This window comes from Periplaneta americana, chromosome 14 (genome assembly GCF_040183065.1).
Source record: "Periplaneta americana isolate PAMFEO1 chromosome 14, P.americana_PAMFEO1_priV1, whole genome shotgun sequence".
Classification (NCBI taxonomy): Eukaryota; Metazoa; Arthropoda; class Insecta; order Blattodea; family Blattidae; genus Periplaneta; species Periplaneta americana.
In genome coordinates, this window is record NC_091130.1 from 155,335,829 (window position 1) to 155,360,289 (window position 24,461).

General features: G+C 36.6%; 1 protein-coding gene across 2 annotated transcripts; it reads right to left on the reverse strand.

The window, feature by feature from the left end:
• Nucleotides 1-2,009: 2,009 nt before the first annotated feature.
• BckdhA (Branched chain keto acid dehydrogenase E1 subunit alpha) lies at nt 2,010-23,919 on the reverse strand. Of its 2 annotated transcripts, none has more exons than XM_069846417.1 (9): nt 23,462-23,919; nt 15,299-15,487; nt 13,278-13,473; nt 10,325-10,486; nt 9,997-10,141; nt 7,082-7,285; nt 6,442-6,613; nt 3,271-3,365; nt 2,010-2,324 (listed from the first exon to the last, which is right to left on the reverse strand). In XM_069846417.1, the coding sequence occupies exons 1-9, from the start codon at nt 23,531-23,533 to the stop codon at nt 2,240-2,242; spliced, it is 1,320 nt and encodes a 439-aa protein (XP_069702518.1). In that variant the 5' UTR covers nt 23,534-23,919; the 3' UTR covers nt 2,010-2,239. The 2 variants fall into 2 exon arrangements, with proteins under 2 accessions (XP_069702518.1, XP_069702519.1); XM_069846418.1 differs by lacking the exon at nt 23,462-23,919 and adding an exon at nt 22,642-22,689.
• Between the last annotated feature and the right edge of the window lie 542 nt (nt 23,920-24,461).

Below are 24,461 nucleotides of genomic sequence, written 5' to 3' on the forward strand. Positions count from 1 at the left end.
AATGAAGACTGGAGACATTATGAATGCAGACTTTATTTCTGTATAGTGCTCTAAACAAGGATTGACAAGAGGCAAAAAGACATCTCCAGTCTATACTGGGAAACTAAGAGAAAAATGGTCTAAAAACAAGTTCTTGGGTATAAAAAAATAGAAGAAGAATATTCGAAACGAAAATTAAAAATAAATTCTGTATATAAATTAATTTCTGGGCGGCCGGGTAGCTCAGTTGGTAGAGCAGCTGGCTACAGACTGGAAGGTCCGGGGTTCGATCCCAGGTGGTGACATCTCGTTGCCAAACTTTCAGAACGGCCCTGAGGTTCACTCAGCCTCCTATAAAATTGAGTACCGGGTCTTTCCCGGGGGTAAAAGGCGGTCAGAGCGTGGTGCCGACCACACCACCTCATTCTAGTGCCGAGGTCATGGAAAGCATGGGGCTCTACCTCCATGCCCCCCAAGTGCCTTCATGGCATGTTACGGGGATACCTTTATATAATTAATTTCTTCTAAGCATATAGCTCTGCAGACATACTAGGTTGTTCGTTTCATATATTTGTTCATCTTATGCAAGAAACAAAATAAAAAAAATCGTTACGATAGAGTTCGAGTTTGTTTCCGATTTTTTTCTGATTTCAAACAAACACCTATTATATTCAAAGATAAACCACACATGTTAGGCCAATTGTACAGTGTCCATAGATTTGATAAGAAACGTAAACAATGATATATTACAGTTATATGAACACTAATAAATATAATACTATTATTAAAGAAATTAGTAATAGTCAGACATGTTTCGGAGATGCTTCTCCATCCTCAATGACTATTTACCACGACGGCTGGTTCAGGTGATTGAACCGCGTTGTCAGACTCCTTTAAGCCAAGCAATAACAGGGTTCGATCACCTGAACCAGCCATCGTGGTAAATAGGCACTGAGGATGGAGAAGCATCTCCGAAACATGTCTGACTATTACTAATTTCTTTAATAATTATATTATATTTATTAGTGTTCATATAACTGTAATATATCATTTTTTACGTTTCTTATAAAACACCTATTAATTGTTATTATATTTCACTGCATCTTCCGAGATAAATTTACTCGTAGATAGGTACTGAGTAACTTGATTTTAACTATCTAATGCCAAGTTCTTGGCAATAAAGCCATTAACTCTTTTGCTCTCCAATATAGGAGAGTGAGGTAGCAAACAGTAGGCCTATAACTGTTTTAATGTAGACACTACATCTTTATGTTATGGCGGCATTATCAGTCTCCTAACTGTCCATTGTGCAACTCAAATCAAAAATGGATTTGGAACATCTCAAAATCTGTGCGTCAGTGGCTAACCATGACAATATCTTTGAAAAATATGGCGGCTATATCACCTACACAATCCCCAAACTGTTTGGAGAACCATACTTGACATAGGTTAACGGATCAATAATGACCTAGCTGGGAGGATTGTCAGACAACTCCACCAACCATATCCCCTCTTCGCCACTTAAGGGATGCTTATGCATGTCAGCATGCTGAAATGGCATTTCCTCCATTTTTGATGGAACAGTTATACCGCTGTGACTCGGTCCCCAGAGCCTCATTTGTTTAAAACAGGTTGCGCCACGGGAAGGTGAGGATGGGATTTGAGTAGGAGAGGTTATGGAATGCACGTCACTATTCCTTGCAATTTCAGGTACTGAATATGAACAAAATCCAACCAGTAGTTTAGGAGAAACTGCTTACACATGTATAGAGACAGACAACATGCCTATAACCTATTTTTTCATTATCAGTGACACTGGAAATGTGGAAATCAATTCGTTATATCACGAATGCCCTAGCTAATACTGTACTTGGTATAATGAAGAAATAAAATGAATTGGAAATGGAGAGAAGTATTTGGGAAAGGCTTTTGTTTGAAGACAATCACAATAATGAAAGTGCTACTGGATGGTGCTGATGTGGAATGGGAGTTGGTGGGGATGATGATGGTGGTGGCAATGTGTTAAACAGTTCTTTAGAAATACAGTTTATTTCTCTTTACATTCAGTGTTATATCAAAAATATATGTGGCACACTTAGAGTAAAAGGAGAAAATATATTATAAAATAATTCATGAGGAATGTCACACAAGATCAAATTATTACAAAGATTATAATTGTGTACTTGAGGTTTAAAACGTTGAAATCCACAATTGAAAAGCCCAGTGATTTTTTTTTTCTTTTTTTTCTTTTCCCTCGGTTTTAAGAGGAACTGTTCTTGTAATTATTCACTGGATATTTATCCTTGTAACGTTCCACATGATCTTCCATGTACTTCATTTGCTTCCTGAAAAATGTAAACATATTAAAATTAGTTACATAAATTTATTCTTATATGTATTGTTAATAAACTTAAAACATGTTTCTCCTTCCCTTTATTTTATCCATTTTCCCAAACTACTCCATTCTTCTAACAAATTAGACCCTTTAAGATTTATGATACATATAATCCTTACGAAGATCTCATAAGCAAAAACATTCGAGCATCAACAAAATGATTTACTAAGTTTTCATTAGTATTTACTCGCTTATTAGACGCACTTTTTGTCCCTTTTTTAAGGCAAAAGAAGTATAAGGGAATTCATATATGTGCATATGAAAAATGGAGTAAGGAAATAAAGTTTTTAAAGTTAGGTAACAGAGGTCCAGGTTTCACAGATACATCCCACCATTGGTAAGTGTTTTGTAAATTAATAATTTGGTATTTCTTGAAATTAAGTGTGATTTCAAGAGGCTGCTAGTACTGGACTGGACATCCCTCTTACCCCATGACTAGTCCAGTAAGTGGTCATGGAGAAATGGACATATCCTAGTGATTAAATTATTGAGAAGATTTTATACACACAAACTAATGCAGGGGTTCTCAAACTGTGCATCATCAGTCTTTATCTGGGGCGTCATGGCTATATGGGGAAACTAAACTCTACAAGTATAATGTATAATGAAATGCAACATGCTAATTTTCAGTACATGTACGTACATATTTATTTTATTCTAATGTTGTATCTTTAAATTTAAAAGAATACAAGCTAGTAATGTAAAATACTATTATGTTTAAAAAAATATATCACCAAATCGAATTTGTGTTTTTTTTTTATTTTGGTACAGAGGCGGGGGGGGGGGGGGGGCATAAGAAAAATGTGACATGTGAAAGTTTGAGAACTACTGAACTAATGGTTGTTTATAAATTTTACAGACTAGTATGTTTTCATTGTCTCTAAAAATACACTTACCTAAGCTGATCTGGCATGTCATAGTATACATCATGAAACATTTCCTTCCAATCTGGTTTTAGAACTTTTTCAGCTCTTGCCAGAGCTTTTACCACCTAGTAAAATCAAAAGACATGGCATTAAATTACATACATTTGCTTCTCATACAAACAACATGACAAAAGTCATATTTCTGGTATTAGGGATACTGGAAATCGATTCCATGCAGCAACATAACTGAGCAGCAGCTCAGATAAAATCCCGGCTGACCCTCCATGAATTTATAACTTGTGTTGGGCAAGCCCTAGTCCAGAGAACACAGGGGTACTCCAGTTCCCCTATGATATCCCAACAATTTTTCTTGGAATAACAGTTAGTACATCTGACTGTGAAACTGACAGGCCCGGGTTGAAATTCAGGTTGGGACAAGTTATCTGGTTGAAGTTTTTTTCCGAGGTTTTCCCTCATCCCATTAAGGGCAAATGCTGCATAACTTCCAGCTTTGGACTCTGGACTCATCTCGCTAGCATTATCACCTTCATCTCACTCAGATGCTAGATAACATAGCACTTGATACAGCATCGTAAAATAACTAAAAAAAAAAAAAAAACAATTCTCCACATCATTACAACGGTACTGTAATATATGTTCACCACCTGTGATGCACTCTGCATAGTCTCTGACGAACTAAGTGGTCTATGCTTTCCAGCTATAGTGACTTATATGAGCTATGTTCCTAAAGTCAAGGCGAATAACGACAAATTAAGGGTAACCCTGCTATAGCAAAAAAATTACAATGACAAAATAAAAAATATTATTATTATTACGGCTAGGATTTTGATGACCTATAAATCATGAAAAAATGTCCTAAAACAATGCATTTATGACCTAAAAATCTTTAAAAAATGCCCTAAAAATTATTCTTACATAATTGGCTTAGTAGGAAAAGAGGTTTTGTACTACTTAATATTTAGACAAATTAAACCAAACCCTTTAACTCTATTAAATATGGAATATAATCTAAATTTAACAGAAGAAATACTGAAATCAGAAGTAAACACTGAAATACTAAAACAATTGTCTTTAGAGACAATTAATATTAGATACCCTCCACAAAACTGGCTTCATTTATACACTGACGGATCCTTGATCTCCAGAGAACAAGGTGCCGGTGCAGGTGTTACGTGCTGTCTCTTCTCACTTTATAGATCTCTTGGATATGGAACAACAAGTTTTGATGGAGAAATCATTGCAATAAGTAAAAGTCTCAGGAATCTTCTATGCCACATCAGTAAATTTAAAAATGCAGTTATATTGTCAGACTCCAAAGCAGCTATTCTATCAATAGTCTTTAAACACACACCTTCATCTCAAACAGCAGAAATAACTAAAATGCTCTCTCAATTAATATCACTCAATAAAAGAATTGTATTCCAATGGATACCATCCCATTGTGGAATCCTGGGAAACGAGAATGCGGATGCTTTAGCAAAGAAGGGCAGCACTGCTACTTACAGACCTGTTACTAAATCTACGTATTACTCTGTGAAGAGATTTATTAAATCTACATACTTAGACTTCAACAAACAAAATTTGATAACACAATCCCAAGGGAAAAAATGGAACTCTCTGCATCAAAATCCAAAGTCAATTCCCGATTTACCACGAAAATCATCTGTAGCTGCATTTAGATTGGCAACAGGCCATGATTGTTTGGTCAAACACCTGCATAGATTTGGAATATATCAGTCCCCTAACTGCCGATTGTGCAACTCAAACCAAGAAATGGATTCGGAACACCTAAAAATCTGTGCTTCAGTGGCTGGTCATGGTAATATCTTTGAAAAATATTGGAGTGCAAGAGGTCAAATGACTTTATTGTCAAACGCCTGGCATTAGAAAACAACAACAACAACAACTTAATGTTTAGACTAGTAATTAAATTAAATTCTACGAGTAGTACCAACATTTAAGTTTATTTAATTTTACATAATTTTTTCTAAGTGGTACATTTTAATTAATTATTTTACCTTATGTAATTTCCATGTAGCCCATCACAAGGCCACTCTTACCCAGAATTAGCAGGTATAGAGGAGTCTATATTGAATGGGTGGTTGAGTGTACTACGTTAAAATGGCAATATTTGTGTAGAAAAACGACTAAAATATTATACAAAATAATGGGTATTAGCCATCGGCGTAGCTTGGTTAGTTAAGGCGCTTGCCTGCCAATCCGGAGTTGCACTCGGTCGCGGGTTCAACTCCTGCTTGGGCTGATTATCTGGTTGGGTTTTGCCAGGTTTTTCCCAACTGTAAGACAAATGTCAGGTAATCTATGGCGAATCCTCGGCCTCATCTCGCCAAATATCATATCGCTATCACCAATTCCATCAACACTAAATAACCTCGTAGTTGATACAGCGTCGTTAAATAACCAAGTAAAAAAATTATGGATAGATTATGGGTATTAATGGACAAAATATGTAGACAAATATCAAAGAAAAGAAACATTATTTTATATTAATAATCGGGATTTATGGTCAAAATTAAATGAAAATGCCTCAAAAATGTCCGAATAAAAAAAAAAGATGCTCTTATGAGTTGAAACAGGCAAAAAATGCCCTAACAAATATGTCTTAAAACACTCAGTTTATCACATAATATATAAATACTAAAGCAGCTATGTTTCTGGCTTACTAGAAAAAAGATGCAATTTCATGAAAATCCTAGCCCTAATGATTATTATTATTATTAGTAGTATTATTATTATTATCATTATTATTGTTATTAGGTATAATAATAATAATAATAACAATAATAATAATAATAATGATAATAATCCGTGGTGCCACAGCCCTTGAAGGGTCCAGACTGACCAGCCGGCTGCCTGCCTCACGTTTACATGCCGAAGCAGAGGTGGACGATCATCCAACTAGAATGGAGGTATCATATGATTAGCACGATGATCTCTCCCAGCCATTATAGCTGGCTTTTGCAACCGGATTTCGCTACCTATCGTAGATCCTCAAGTGCATCACGATGCTGGGTGGGCACCAGTCCCATATACTGGCCGAAATTTCATGAGAAAATTTCTTCCCCCATGAGGACTCAAATCAGCACGCATTCCGTAACACCATGGCACAGCATAATAATATTTACGCAATATTAAAATAATCCAACCATTGATTCTTACTATTTTCTTTGTTTCATCCCTCCAACTACGTTCTTCTGAGTTATCCCACCATCCCTTATTCTCCAGATATTGTCGTAATCTGGAGATCGGAGAATCTAAAGAATCCCATTTCTTCACTTCCTCCATTGATCTATAGGCACTGCTGTCATCAGAAGTGCTATGATGTCCAAGCCTGAAACAGCAAATTTGTGATCATCAAAGCAGTCTATTAGTCGAACTTGTAATTGTTTAATTCCCTACTAAAAAAATAACACCTTTCTGAGGTTTAATATACTATTTTCCAATAGAAAATCCTGGAGTCCCTGAAGATTTTCGATATGTAAAGCTTCAAGTAAAATTTGCAGGCCATTTCTTGCCCAAGTCAAAATTGAACTTCACTACTCATTATCTTCATCTATCATTACACTATCAGGGGGTAATGAATGTCATCTTACAGATATCACCATCTCAGAAATGGAATTACATTTTTCTATGCAATAGAAGTATTCCATAAAGATTTTAGTTGACCATGCCTGGACGCAAAAGAAGATAACAACCAAACATCTAATGTAAAATAAGGACTCCCTACTGAATTATTTGAACAGAATACACACAAAAGAAATGGAAACTTTGCTTATGAGGGAAAACTGGAATACTGCACCTGTATGTCATAGCTTCTATTAAGACAGGACGATTTTCTTTAACTGAAAATTCACGAGCGGTCTTGGTGGCATTGTATACCGCAAATATGTCATTCCCATCAACCCGAATAGTTGTTATCCCATAACCTGGACCATGACCGGCAATTCCATCACCTCCATATTGTTCATGAGTGGGTGTTGAGATTGCATAACCATTGTTACGGCTAAAACAATACAAAGAAATTATGTATAGTAGTGGCAAAAAAACCGGACCGACCCTTGTAGCTGATTTCAGAGCCTTGTTCACTCCAGAGCACGATAGACTGGTAACTAAGACTTTCGTGGTTCGAATCCTGCCTGGGAAGGAACCTTCTTTTTTTGTTCCTTATTCAAATTTATTCCCAATACTTTTCGATTGCTGGTAAAATTCATGTTCTGGGAATAATAAGTTAATTAAATAGTAAAATATCGCTGCAATTGAAAAGTATTTGAAATAAATTTGAATAAGGAACAACAAAAGGTTTCCTTCTCAGGCAGGATTCGAACCACGAAAATCTTAGTTACCAGTCTATCGTGCTCTGGAGTGAACAAGGCTCTGAAATCAGCTACAAGGGTTGGTCCAGTTTTTTTTTTGCCACTACCGTACACAAGTAATAAAATTAATTGATTCAGTTACTTATGATACAGTAAAAACAACACTAGAAGACAAGAAACAAATATATATAAATAAAAAAATGAAACAGTAGAAATAAGATTCTGAGAAACACTACAGAATACAGGATGGCTATATCCAGCAAGATTTCAATATTTTTAAATAAGCAGACAAAATAACAAAACACAGAAACAAAATGTGAAAAATAAGCTGATAGCATGACTGAAGGCACACCCCGAAATTAATGATCATTACTGTCTAAAGAATAAATATTGGCAGGACAAAGAAAATATTATTAACTGAATGATGTAACTGCAACATCAAGCCTAATATCTGTGAATGGTGGCAATGGCAGAGGTGATTTACATTTCAACAAAGTTATCATAAAATTATACGACTTCTTAACATGACCACATTCAAGCTTTGTAGGGATGTTTTTAGAACTTTTAAAATGTAATTTCAATTTTATTTTTTTAATTAATTAAAAAAAATCTAAAAATCTTCCTAGATCACCTACAAACCTTTAATCTGGTTCAATCTCTAGTTTAAAATATTGATGTTAAGGGAAAAAAAATGGTTATAGTGATCAATTTAATTGTTCCATAAGAAGTTATTTTTAAGATCAAATACTCCGCTGTCACAACTCCTCCTCTGCTCAAGACAAAATTTTGTAGCTATCTGTACACTATGGTGCATGTTTCATGAGCGCATGGGTACCGTGTTGATAAAAATGTAAATACAGAAAAACCCTCGATATATCGGATTATTAGGGAGGGGCAAAGGGGTGTCTGTTAAATCACGAATTTTTAATGAAGGATCGGTGGAGCAGAGAAAAATTCTCTCCGGCACTGGGATTCGAACCCGGGTTTTCAGCTCTACATGCTTACACTCTATCCACTAAGCCACACCGGATTCCAATTCCGATGCCAGATTGAATCCTCTCAGTTTAAGTTCCACCTCTTAGAGTCCCTTTAGTGGCCAACCCTCATGCACTGTGTCAGAGATGTGTGACAGTGGCACAATGTCCAACACACTATGTGCAGAGGTGCACTCATTACGAGTGACTAAGTGGCTGGGATCCACTGTCACACATCTGTGACAGTGCATGAGGGTTGGCCACTAAAGGGAAACTAAGAGGATTCAATCCGGCATCGGAATTGGAATCCAGTATGGCTTAGTGGATAGAGTGTCTGCACGTAGAGCTGAAAACCCAGAATCGAATCCTAGTGCAGGAGAGAATTTTTCTCCGCTCCATCGATCCTTGATCATATGATAACGCAGAATTCCTGCACGGAAATATATTTATGTACTTCAATATATCGCAATAATACGAATTTTTAAGACAATAATATTTTAAAATATAACACTATAATTTGAATATATAATGAATTAAATACTATTATAGTCACAATCATGCCATGGTATGAAAGAAAAATTTCACAACCTCGAGCGGGAATCGAACCTGCGACTTCCTGGTCTCCGGTCAGGCGCTCTACCACTGAGCTATCAAGTTCGTCTCACGCCAAAGGCTCGGAATTATCCTTTCATACTGGCGACTCTGTTATAGAGTACTGTCCATAGCGTCTGATCTTAGTCAGCACTGCTTATGGGTGGAAAGAAACTTTACAAATGTAATCTTTGCCTGACCGGAGACCAGGAAGTCGCAGGTTCGATTCCCGCTCGAGGTTGTGAAATTTTTCTTTCATACCATGGCATGATTGTGACTATAATAGTATTTAATTCATCAATATGTCACATCAATGGACGTATATACGTCACCAAACATCGTAAGATGAAGATTGAATATATAAATGTTGCATGTACATATCATTTTTCTGATGCCGACATCATAATAATATTAAATTACCACGTCACAAGGAATAATGTAGGTACATTTTTATCTCACTACTTCAGCTGGCGACCAATCATAATGACGACTGCATGACCGAAATCGCATCACTGCATCACAAAGGACTACATTTTATCTCCTTATATGTGTGCTTCCACTGGTGACCATAAATAATAAAAATAATAATAATAACAACAACAACAACAACAATAATAATAATAATAATAATAATAATAATAGTATAATGAATATGTCGGCAAAAAATTGCCTGTAAAATCCGAAGTCCGTTGAATCGAGGATTTGTTGTAATATGAACTTGTGTTTTATGTATTTATATTTTTTGTCTGTTGCTATTGGCAACTTGGACACCACGTACTGCCACTATCACTTCCATCACTAATACTCTGAATATTATTATAAGGTATAACACTAACCAAAAGAATATCGCTGGGCAATTCAGGGTTCCTGCAAAGTTGAAAGCAGCATGTGCGTCACCTTCACTAGCTGCTCCTTCTCCAAAGTAGGTAACGACGCACTGACCATTTTTTGCGAGTTTGTAAGCATATGCTGATCCAACAGCTAAAACACATCGAGCAAATCAATAAATTATTAAGATTTCATTCTAGCAATACACAGACATACTTTTTAAGGTTACAAGATTTTGACATCACGAACCATAAAATTACTCGTAGTTTTTTTTTTTCAAATAGTATTTGACAGATTGCTGTTCTCAACAAGTACAATAATCAAATACATAACTACCTTGAGGTAACTGTGTTGTAAGTGGTGATGAAATTGTTACAAAATTATGAGACTTAGAGCCGTAATGAATTGGCATTTGTCGGCCTTTTCCTTCATCTTCTGCATTACCGAAACACTGATCTATACATTGATCAACTGTAAATCCCCTCCACATTAGCACACCTGTCAACAGAAAGTGAAACAAGACATAACAAATACATGGATAATTACATAGTGTGTACGAAAAATGCCGCCTCAGAACCATACGACGTGGATAGAGCATGTCAAAGTATGTAAAATTAAGATAGGGACACCACTTTCAATTATAAATACTGTATTTTCATGGTAAATGGGGCAAGTAGGTTTTCTACAAATAAATATACTTTACGTAAGTAATTTCATCTAAGTAGCATACTCAATGATCTTTATACTTTCCTTTAATCTCCCTGAAAACCTTCCGTCTTTGTAGCACAGATTAAATAGGTAGAGGAGGGCTGTACATTTTGACCACCTAGGTCCCCAGGCTTGAATCCTAAGGATTTCTTTACGTGGGATCTAATTAAGAAGTTAGTGTACTGAAAGGTACTGGAAAGTACGAAGCAACTCATTGCTAGGCTACACGGAGCCTGTGCTTTAATCACAGAGAATCAGTTTCACAGAGTGACTGAGGATGTACTGCATTTGTTAGGGCTTGTATCAACATGGAAGTTGGACAGTTGGGGCATGTGTTCATGTAAATTGTACGTATGCTGTAATTTGTTTCTCATTCTTTTATTATTTGTATTACCTTAGCATTATCCAGTTGACACTAGTATTTCTTTCACTGGAAGAAGTTCATATAATTCTGTATTATTATTATTATTATTATTATTATTATTATTATTATTATGTGCAAATTCACGATTCCTATTATTCAGTAGCACATTCCAGTAAGAAGTAGAGAATACTATTCGATATGATGCATTAATTTATTTACGTGTGTTCCCACTACAAAGCACATTAGTGAAAGTAATTAATGAAGACAGCAGATCACTATGTATGAACCACATCAGTGTCCTTACTTAGGAGTTGTATGTATATATCTAATGCTCTGAATTTGACAATAAATAAGTCTTCTTCTCGCCTCCTCTATAAATATAGATGGGGTCCTTAAATGATCATTTCTAATTCCCAAAGCAGTCCCTCCCGGAGATCCGAATGTGGAACTTTTTTAACTCCGGAATATTTTGCAATGGGATGCATTTTCATGAGCAATTTGCAACTGGTTTTTAGAAAGAACACCATTGTTTTGTGTTTTTGGCAGTCGTATCATTCTTGAACAACCCCCAATATGATTGGAGGATCTCATTTGCCATTGGTCTATGGATCCTTTGCGCCTAGTCAGGAGGATTCAGAACAAAATCCACTGACCAATTCCTCAACTGCCATAAGAGGACGTTCCTCTATGCCGTGTCAACCCAGCATGAGATTGTTAAGAGAGAAGTAAGATGAAATGCGCATCTCATGATCACCATCATCATCCTTCACGAATTAGGCCTCTGTAGACCTGTTTCGGCCCCATCTAGCAGTCTTCTAAAAGGTCTTCCTGGTCGACGATGTCCTCTAGGTTTATACTGCATCATAATTTTTGGAATTCTTGAATTTTCCATTCTTCTTACATGATCTAGCCAATTGAATTTGTATCTGTTGAGTTTTTCTTCCACTGACTCTACTTCTAATTGTTCTAAAATTTCTTCATTCCTTTTTCGGTCTAAAAGAGTATATCCTGCTGTCCTCCTGAAAAATTTAATTTCCGTTGCTTTGATTCTGATCATGTCTTTTTTCTTTAATGTCCAAATCTCGCTTCCGTATAAAAGGGAGGGTAATGCTAGTGTATTATATATTTTTATTCTTGTAGATTTTTGTACTAATTTAGCTTTTAATGTATTGTTTATTATTCCTATAATTTGTGTAAATGATAGAGAATCAAAACTCCTGCTTAATTTGACGTTAAAAACTGGTCATTAAGTGAATTTCCAGCCAAATAAATAAAGAATTTTTTCAACATTCGCTATAGAGGTTAGTAATCTCCCACAGATACTCTACATTTGAGGTATAATAAATTGTGGCTAGCATCATTCGTTTTGAAATAACGACAGAAAGAAATGTGTTAGTCCTATATAAAACACTCTGTAGAACTCACCAAGGATGAAGAATGAAACTGGCATGATGAATATATTGGAGAAGTAGGAGCACTATGCCTTATGTCGATGTAGATTTTGTTACTCTGATAGTGAAAAATTTGAGAAGAGAAAACTATTATGGATAAAAAAAAAACTCAAATCTAAATATGTCATTTTTTTTAAGTTCAAAAAAGGGGGGGGGGGGGTTTGACCCTGTAACCCTCCTTGCGTACGCCCTTGCCATATTTAAAATAATATCGAATATTACAAAGAATACATTTCCCCTAGCACAAGTAAAAAGTTGAAGGTGAAGATCAGGATATTACCAAAGGGAATGCTGTAAAAAGTATTAAAATTTTCGAATCTTAAGTATCCTCATAAGAGGTAAAAGAATATTATAAGTCTTCTGAATAACATCAATAATATTGTTAAGTATAACAACAGCCTATCTTTAGCCAACTTTATAAGATATATTGTCAGCAAATTGCTGTAAAATGCAAAACAAAAAATAAGCATGATATGCAGAAACTGCAATTACCGAAAGCGTTACAATTCGATCATACACATAAGTGGACATGATTCCTACAAATGACTATTAAAATGATTCCAATGACGAACTTTTCCCATATGCCAAAGACGCCCAAGCTTCCCCTAATGCTGGTAACACACGAGTTCCACTGTAGCAAATGAATAATAATTTAACTATATATATTATTACTTACATTTCCAATATGTAATCATGTTACACCTGACATTTTCATGGTTTTAAATATAGGTAATAAAAAGATATATTCTTTTAATTAATTATTTACCAGTTTCTCGATACTGAGCATAAACTAGATCCTTATCATCAAGTGCTGCTGCACTCCCTATTAATGCAGCCTCTTCTCCAAATGTCGTCATATAGAAAGAAATACGGCCTTGTCGCTGGGATTCGTACAGAATAGTATCCATTGAGTTCAGGAGAATCATGGTGCGGTACATCTTCTCCACCAAGTCTTTCTCCAACTTTGAAAAAAGAAGCAAATTCATCTGTTAATGTAATTTAAATGGTATGCATTCAAAACTAAATGCAACACAGTATATCTATACATAAGAGAATATAGAGCCAGATTTTTTTTAACAAATTCAAAGATAAAATTTTCTGTAGAAAAAAAAAACTGGGTCACAGAGTATACAGGAAACCTACACATACCGATCTATATCTGAATGGACGCCGCCACCACCACCCGGCACAGAAAAGAACGGTCCTTTCGACTCTTCTGCACAGGGCGAGAGGGATTTTGGACAAAGAGAGTCTCCCTTCTGAGATCCGTCACCTACGTAAGATGTTCCAACAGAACAACAACTTCGGCAACAGGGAAATCGGCTTGGCCCTCAGAAGGGCCTTTTCGGACAAACCACCTGCCGAGGAACAAGAGGAGATGGAGGGCATGGCATACATCCTGTTCTACGGCCCCATCTCGGGCAAAATTGGCAGACTGCTAAGAAAACACGGGATTAAGACCATCCATAAGCCGCCCACGAAGATCCAGAACTTGCTGAGACCAGTTAAGGACGACCTTGGTCTTAGGACACCTGGTGTCCACAAAATACCTTGTGAGTGTGGGAAATGCTACATCGGGCAGACGGGACGAACTATTATGGAACGCTGCAAGGAATATCAACGCAGCGTAAGACTATATTACCCCGATAAGTCTACAGTAGCCCAACACAGCCTAGAAACTGGTCACAAGATAGATTTCGGCGCCACCACCATCTTGGACAAGACATCAGGTTACTGGGACTTGGTTATCAAGGAAGCCATCGAAATCCAGCTGGAGGGCAATAATTTCAACAGAGACGGGGGTTTACAGCTGAGTACAGCATGGAAACCTGCCATCAATACGCTTAGACCACCAGCACACGGCAGACAGTCGGGACCAGCAAGTAGCTACTGATTGGCTACCGTGTCCACCAACCAGAATGCACCTGGCGGTTGGGACTAGGAACTAGCTCCTGATTGGCCCGCAGCGGGAAGCCCTACTTTTGCATATATACCGGCTAGACATGGTCCCACATCACTTCATTCCCTGAAGAAGATGGCAGAGCTAGCCGTCGAAAGCTTGGAAGCAAATCTCCAACTCATATGCCTGGGAACCCGAGAAGAGTTTTTCTACATCAAATGCCGGGAAAGCCTCAAGTCATACATAAAATTTTCTGTCGGCAAACTGTTCCCAAACTAAAAATTGTGGCTCTGAACTAATGGAACAAGTACTAGAGTGAATGTATGTGTAGTGTAGGGAATGGGTGAGTATGATGATGAAGATGAAGAAGGGAGAAGGGGAAACCCTGTGCCAGCACGTAATCTACTCCTGTCGAATAGCACCAAGGGGGTCGCCAGGCTTAACATCCTCATCCGACAGATGAATCACTATTAACAGTGACCACAAATCGCTATCAACAGTGACACATGCCTTCTCTTCATATGCACTGCAGAGAGATTTGGGATGTAACCAGGCATATTGGTGCGCAATTTAGTGATTAGAAGTTGTGCACCGCCACCTCTTCTAGTCCCGAAATAGAAATTTTTACAAGAAAATCTCTAACCACGCCGGTAATCGAACCCGGGCCGGCTAGTCTGGAGGCACACGTGCTACCACAGAGCTAACTTGGTGGACTATTTAAAATGTGTAACAGCAAACATCAAAATTGCGACCTAGACATAAACATTCGTTTCTGTCACACAAAACATATGGGATAAAGTCTACAGTCAGACGAAATGAAGTCTGTTTATACATGAATTAATCACACATAACCGCATTAAAATATTCAAAGTATAGGAATTACAAACCTGAGGCTCCTCTGAAGGACTAAGCACACGGCCTTGTCTATCCATGACTCTATAAACTGGGAATCTACTGTATGAATGAGGATGAATTAACTCGAGCCTTTCTGTCCATTGTGACTGAGCTCCGGGAAATATTGGTTTGTCTTCAGTTAGTTCTGCATTCACAGTTGACAAACCACCACTGCACAATGTCTGTAAAAAAATTCAACAACATTTTTATTTTTAAAGTTTATGTAAAATTTTGATAAATAGGAACTATAATGCCACATCTTCATTATACACCTGTACCAATGTAAACCGAAATAACATGAACATATTCAACAAGGTCATTTATAAGGAGGAAGGTGGACTTGAGAATTACGGCAAATTGCATTTTGAAAAAAGCTATAAGAAATAAAACAATACAGCAACTACAGTAATGTAATTACTGTTAATCCTCCAGTTTAATAATGATAATGATAATAATAATAATAATAATAATAATAATAATAATAATAATAATAATAATACGGTAATCTATATTAATAATAAATCTGTAGCCGAAATTTTTCTGGTAATTTTCGATTTTCCAAAAATGATTGGTCCTAACACATATAATTAATCACCCTGAAACCGAAAATCGCTTTTTTGAAATTTTTGTTTGTATGTCTGTCTGTCTGTCTGTATGTTTGTTACCTTTTCACGCGATAGTGGCTGTACGGATTTCGATGAAAATTGGAATATAAATTAAGTTCGTTGTAACTTAGATTTTAGGCTATATGGCATTCAAAATATTTTATTTAAAAGGGGGGTTATAAGGGGGCCTGAATTAAATAAATCGAAATATCTCGCTTATTATTAATTTTTATGAAAAATGTTACATGACAAAAGTTTCTTTAAAAATAATTTGCGATAAGTTTTATTCCTTGAAAAATTTTGATAGGACTGATATTTAATGAGATAAATGAGTTTTAAAATTAAAATAACTGCCATGTAAGGCCGTGTAATGAATTAAAAAACAAATGACTTCGTCTATAAGGGGCCTTGGACAGCAACAATCGAAAGCTATGAAAGATAGCCTACAGAGAATGTTTCTGTGTCTGTATGAAGTAATATCGGAAGCTAAATTAACCGATTTGTATAATTAATTATTAATTCACCATTGGAAAGTGTAGTTTCTCTAGACGGACATAATGCTATAATGTTATTACAGTAACTTCTGAGTGAATCGAGGACAGGTAAGATTAAAATAGCTTCTTATGCACAGAAAACTTGATAGGCTATTCCTATGACCAAATGAGTGGTCTCTGGATCAAAATGATCGCATTTTAATTATGCAAATACAATTTAAATTAAGTAACATAATAAACGATTTATCCTTATATCAAACATGAATGTTCCCTGGATCAAATGTCCTATTTTAATTATGTAATTACTTTATATTTATTTCTAACGGGTGCAGCGGAGCGCACGGGTACGGCTAGCATTAATAATAATAATAATAATAATAATAATAATAATAATAGTAATAATAATGACGACGACCATGACGATGACTATAATAATAATGATAATAATAATGACGATGATAATAATGATAATAATGATGATGATGATAATAATAATAATAATAATATTGTACATGAAAATAACTGCTGATAATAATGATGATGATGATGATGATAATAATAATAATAATAATAATAATAATAATAATAATAATAATAATAATAATAATAATAATATTGTACATGAAAATAACTGCTCTTAATTTCAGATAAGATTCTGCTTCCTCAAATAAATTCACTATACTTGTTTTTTTGAAAGATGGGACATGACAGTTAAGCGGCCGAGCTTGGAACTACAGTGCCATGTTGCCAATATGGACTACCATGCTGCCAGCTGATGGAAGCTAGCAATTGTCGTTAAGGTGGCTGATGTTAAAACATTCATTGACAATTGACGCGAAGGTAAGAAAACAATACAAAAATCGACAGAGAATCAAAGACGAAACGTACCAATGCTAACATTGTGAGCACAATAATTGTCGCCAAGAGAGCTATTGAGCACTCGCCACGTGGGAACTGTAAGTTTGGCAACTCAACCGTTGTTACCATAGCAACAGGCCTACCACGCTATGTGACATTCAGTTGTTTTTCCGATCGCAACGCTCCTGTCATGTCCCATCTTTCAAAAAAACAAGTATAGTTACTGTAGTGTCACGAAATGGAAATAATGTTATCCGTGAGAGATGATGATATTCTTTCCAGACTATAGTGCAGAAAGATAGCAGGAATGCTGGTCCCTTAGGTTTGCCTCACTCTGTACATTCATATGACCACAGCTTAAAAAAATGTTACGATCGCTCATCAGTCACGCAAAATTTTCACTAGTCAACATGGTGGAACTACAGAAGCTGCAATTGAAAAAATCATAATTTTTTTCACTCGTCGCACATGAGCATATGAGTGCTTCTATATTACAAATTGATTAACAAGTCGTGATTCTTTTCATTGGTTTATTTTGCGATGGTTATTTAGCATCTGAGTGAAATAATCATCATCATCATCCTTGCATGTTTTGAACCTAGAGGTCCGTTATGGTCTCTATCCAACATTTGAAGAGTTGATCTAAGGATCTCTTGCCCGTTGGTTAGTAATTTAGGATCTGACGAGGTATTTTGGTAAGGTTCATTCTTCTTGCATGAGATTTCCAATTTCTTGTACAGTTTTGTATATAATCTGTGATTAGTTCAATTTGTAATTCTTTCATGATGTCAGAGTTTCTCTTATGATCTGTTCTGTAGTAGCGTGCTGTACATCTCATAAATTTCATTTCTGAGTGAAGGTGATAATGCAAGTGAAATGAGTCCAGGGTCCAGTGCCAAATGTTACCCAGCATTACGGTATTTTACTCTAATGTGTTGAGAGAAAACTCTGGAAAAAACCTCAACCAAGCAACTTGTCCCAACTCGGGCTTCCTCATTATACTCGGAGGAGTGTATTACTTCACATCAGTAGACAACAGGTGGTAATAATGCCGATATATATCCATAAGATGAAGATAAAATACCAGTAAACAGAAAGAACTTTTTTCTTCAGTTGGTAATTTTAAATCTGGAGACTATTTTTACCAAATTTAAATTTTACAATTACTTACAGATACCTGTATGTTAAAGTTTTGATCATCACAGTTCTTTAAAAAAATAATGCTAAAGTAAACACCCTAAAAAAATTCATCAAGTAGGTCTACGTATTGAGGAGTCCAACGAAGGAAATACAGGGTGATTCAGACCACCCGTCATTTATTTCGGAAACTAAGTTAGTGCATGAAAATTTTCGAGACAAAAATATTTATAACTAAACCACATGTGGACTTTCACTTGAGCTTGATTTCATCAATCAGCTCTAACAGGAAGTAGGCTCAGTGGCGTATCACTTTAAAATTTCAAATGAGAGTCGAGTCAAATAGGGTACCATTTGATAGAGCTTTTCAAAACAAACAACTTTCATAGGAAACGTTTTTATTAATTCCTACTCTGCCAGTCACTGGACCACCCCAAAGTATTAGGAGTCACTGACAGTGTTAGAAGAAGAGTACAGGTGTGTGCTGCTTAGAACGGCAGATAGTTTTAACATTTATAAAAAATTAATGGAATTGTCCAGCCTTTCAGTAACATGTCAACATTAATTGTCTTGTTTATATTTTCATCTTATAACATTTCTCAATATTGATGACATTGTTTTTTTGTACGTTTTCTCATTGAAAGTGTAGGAATTGGTAAAAACGTTTCCTATGAAAGTTGTTTGTTTTGAAGAGCTCTATCAAATGGTACCTTATTTGACACCGACTCCCATTTGAAATTTTAAAGTGATACGCCACTGACTCTACTTCCTGTTAGAGCTGATTGATGAAATCAAGCTCAAGTGAAAGTTCACATGTGGTTTAGTTATAAATATTTTTGTCTCGAAAATTTTCATGCACTAGTTTCCGAAATAAATGACTGTTACGGATGGTCTGAATCACCCTGTATAATATGTGATGAACATTTCTCAAGCTATAAAACACTGCAGTACCAGTTCTTTCTCAAATCGTACTTTCTAGGCCTCTCATTGTTTTAAGTGACAGGCGAGTAGTTCAATTGCTTGTGCAAGTGACTATGGGCTGGTAGGTTCCGAGTTCAATTCTAGGTGGTGGCGAGATCTTTGTCATTATCGAAACTTCAGGAATAGCCCTGGGGTCCACCCAGCCTTCTGTCAAATTACTAGTACTGTACCAGTGCCAGGTCTTCCCAGAGGATAAAAATTCCAATCGGAGCTTGGAACCAACCACACCACTCTATTCTAGTGCTAAAGTCTTAGCATGGAACTGTACATCCATGCGTTCCTCATAACATCTAAAGAGAAATTCTAAATTAATTTTATATCCAAGGTATTTCTTCAGAAGAAGTGAACCAAAGGAGAACTTTTTTTTTAAATTTAATTATCGCCTTCTGTGACGTCTATACATTGGTAAGCACAGGATTTCAGTTTCTGCTTGCAAACACTCCCAATATAATAATACTTGTATGTTCTTCCCTCTTTCATACATCACAAATGAAGCATCAGTAGTCAAACCCAACACACAAATGTATATTCTGTCGAAATACTATCTTGGACAATATTCTGTATCACGGGCTTCATGTTGATGCAGTCCACTAATGCTCTTGCATCACACGTCAAGAAGGAAAACATTTCTATTTAAGCAAATCTGGCTTTCAGGTAGTAGCTCCCTGTAAAGCAGGTTTGAATGATATCAATCGATTCTGGGACCCTTCGCTTAGCACGCGAACATTCTACCGACTGAGCTACCCCAGGAACCATACACTACACCGTCACAATTTTTCCTTTGCATCCACACAACTCAAGTGAGCTGACAAGACGCCAGAACTCAACTATGAGTGCACACAATACTCTGCGTGACTTAAATTGAGGCTTTCTGTTAACGTATCACAGTAACGAATGTACTTAAATTATGGCTTTCTGTTAACATATCACAGTAACGAATGTACTTAATTGAGGCTTTTTCTGTTAACGTATCACAGTAACGAATGTACTTAAATTGAGGCTTTCTATTAACATATTACAGTAACGAATGTACTTAAATTGAGGCTTTCTGTTAACGTATCACAGTAACGAATGTACTTAAATTGTGGCTTTCTATTAACATATCACAGTAACGAATGTACTTAAATTGTGGCTTTCTGTTAACATATCACAGTAACGAATGTACTTAAATTGTGGCTTTCTATTAACATATTACAGTAACGAATGTACTTAAATTGTGGCTTTCTGTTAACATATCACAGTAACGAATGTACTTAAATTGAGGCTTTCTGTTAACGTATCACAGTAACGAATGTACTTAAATTGAGGCTTTCTGTTAACATATCACAGTAACGAATGTACTTAAATTGAGGCTTTCTGTTAACGTATCACAGTAACGAATGTACTTAAATTGTGGCTTTCTGTTAACGTATCACAGTAACAAACAGCGTTCGCGCGCTAAGCGAAGGGTCCCGGGATCGATACCCAGTCCCGGAACAATTTTTCCTTGAAATTATTCAAACCTGCTTTACAGGGAGCTACTACCTGAAAGCCAGATTTGCATAGTACATTCGTTACTGTGATACATTAACAGAAAGCCACAATTTAAGTCACGCAGAGAATTGTGTGCACTCACAGTTGAGTTCTGACGTCTTGTCAGCTCATTTGAGTCGTGTGAATACAAAGGAAAAAGTGTGACGGTGTCGTGTATGGTTCCTAGGGAAGCTCAGTCGGTAGAGCGTTCGCGCGCTAAGCGAAGGGTCCCGGGATCGATACCCGGCCCCGGAACAATTTTTCCTTGAAATTATTCATTTCTATTTAAGTTGAATACACAGTTACATTATTATGTCATAATAAGACACTTTCACACAACGATCTCCGAGAGATCCTGGGAGAAATACTGTAGAATCGAAAAGTTTCACTTCACATACGCTGATTAGTTTACTCTCACACAATTAAACTATCCTACATTATAAAGACTAAACAGACGTCATAATATTCACTGGATTAATTTATTACTTTATCACTAATGTTATCCCTTCCTCTATGCCTACACATAATTCCCTTTCTTTAAGTTTTTGACGTTACCTTTCCATTTGAATTTCCCCTGGACCTCTCGAGGTGACAAGATATGAGGAAGATCCGAAATGTAGTAAAGTGTCTGGCATGGATCCGAGGCTGGATGGATGGTTCGAGTCTACCTTAGGTACGGTATTTATAATGAAAAGGTTGTATGTAAATGTACCTTCCGATTACATAAGCATCAGAAAGAGAGAGAATTGGAGAAAAGGGAAGAGATGAGTGAGGGATAAGCAAGAGAGAACTGAATTCGGGAAGAGTAGCTGCAAGTGACATCTAGGAACGATTTTTTTTTTAAATCCAACATCTGGTTCTTTCACTGTCTCACAGATGGCTCCTCTCCTTCACTCTCTCCACTCTGAAAGGTCTTATTGCCTGAATGCTTCTTGTGGTGAGAGAATATGCGACAGTAGTTCACTTCTTTTGAACAATAACCAATACACTAAATTGTAAGTAATTACAGTTAAATATAAAATATATAATATTTAAATAATTAACTACAAACTTAAATCTATGTTTAACTCTCACTTTGAGAGAGGAACAGAGATTAAGGGTGTTTGAGAATAAGGTGCTTAGGAAAATATATGGGGCTATGAGGGATGAAGTTACAGGAGAATGGAGAAAGTTACACAACACAGAACTGCACGCATTGTATTCTTCACCTGACATAATTAGGAACATTAAATCCAGACGTTTGAGATGGGCAGGGTATGTAGCACGTATGGGCGAATCCAGAAATGCATATAGAGTGTTAGTTGGGAGGCCGGAGGGAAAAAGACCTTTAGGGAGGCCGAGATGTAGATGGGAAGATAATATTAAAATGTATTTGAGGGAGGTGCGATATGATGATAGAGAATGGATTAATCTTGCACAGGATAGGGACCAATGGCGGGCTTATGTGAGGGCGGCAATGAACCTCCAGGTTTGTTAAAAGCCAGTAAGTAAGTTAGTTAGTTAATAATAATAATAATAATAATAATAATAATAATAATAATAAACCCTGCAATTTTTTTATAATTCGGATAAGTTAGCGCACGGGAAATTCAGGTGATTTTGAAAGTGGAAATGGTCGAATTTATAAAGTTATTTTTTTATGAAGTTTAATATTTAAGGCTCTATGTTTCAGTCAGCCACGGTAGCATTTTCGTAAAATACGTGTATTTCCCCTGGACCAAAAAATACAATACAATTACCTGAACTTACCGTCCGCCAATTTTTCCTACTTTTGCACTTCATGAGCAAAACGATGACTAATTAAATTCCTGTCAATGGTGAACATATTTGTTAATTTTATTATTTTTTTTTCATTGAACTATTTCGTTAATCACACATTTTAAACATTTTCCTAAACTAGCGCTGAGGTAGTTCGGGCGATTTCGGAAGTGAAACTCGTTGAATTTGTATGGGATTTTTGTGGATATGCAGTTGATCGTATATGCAAGGCATAATAAAAGTCTAAACTAACCAAATCTAACCTGTGACAGATTCGTATATGCAAGGTGTATTAAGCGGAGTACACAGGGAACTACCTCAACGCTAGTTTAGCCTCTTTTTACTATTACGTTTGTGGACAGTAGAACTAATTTCAGTTCAATTGCTGCGAATTTCTGTCAAGATTATTTTTTAATTATTACTTGAATTTCACATTGAAAACTTCTAATTCATATTTTCACTTTGCTATTTTCATGATGAACAGTTGGCAACGGTGACAATTTTAATTCCGGCCATATTTCGACTCACGTAGTAACCGCCACAGCTGATTGCAGCTGCCATGATGCGTTATGTTAAACTAGATTACGAAAAAAACGGAATTTTGAAATAGCAAAGCCATTGTACATCCTATGTTAAAAGGTTAGGAATCTTTCACTTTTACACCTTCCAATAAATAATAATGCTATTGCTTCTGCACAAATTCAAAGAAAACACTTTATTATGCAGTAATTTAACCGCTTCTTTCATTAAAGAACGTGTGTGGCAAATGCCTCGAGCTTAGTCATGTAATTATAGAAAAACAACAACATACCCTTGACGGAATCACGGGATAGCACACGCGGAATTTACCACATAAATACTTCGTACACCTCCTTAAAGCCATTACGTTATAATTTTTATGAAGACTGAAGGTGTGGTGAACTCGTACTACGATATTTTCACAATTGACACAGAGCTGTTCATGCGATGTACTGTCTTGTGCGTTGTTTACATGTTTACAAGTTTACTCTAATATCTGCAACAATGATCAAAGCGGCGCATGATAAGAAGGAATTGAAGGATTTCGATCTGAAATGTTAGCAGTATAATTTATATCACATCTTCACATGCGGAAGCAAGTGAACATAAATCACATTATACTGTACATGCACACAACCATAGCCAACCAGTTTCTGTCCCGTACTCTCGTAATTATCACGAAATTGAAATCAAAAGGAACTGCCAGTTAGCGCAATCTCTTTGAGTCTTTAGTACTAGTTGCCACTCAAAACCCGGCTGTCGTTATTCCAGCGTTTGGTCACAAATAATACAAGTTAGGTAAGCAGTAATATGCTCAAAGCAGGGGGAAGAAGTGATAGACGTGTCTGTGACTCCAGTTCTAGTGCGTTGGCCTTCCATTCAGGCGGCTCGGGTCGATTCCAGACTAGGAATTTGTGGTAGACAAAAACCTACGTTCCAGATTTTTCTTGGGGTACTCCCGTTTCCCTCTATCGTTTCACCAACACTCTACACCTCCCCCTCATTTCATCTAACATCCGCAATAGTAGGCCTAAAGATAGGCTGATGTGAAGTCTGGGGGTGATACGGGTTTCCGATGCTGATATAGGAAGAACTTAAGGCTCCGGGTCCCTGGGGCCTATCAGGCTACTCGTCTGCGAAGCGGGACCTCACTATCAGAGGCTGTGGCAGGATGGCGCACCTGCCAGCGTCGGATTCAGGAATGCCACCCTTTTCACCTGTCGGATTTGGACGATCATCGCATGTAAAGGCGCATAAAGGGCCAAAACGTGCCTAAGTGTATGGACCCGTCC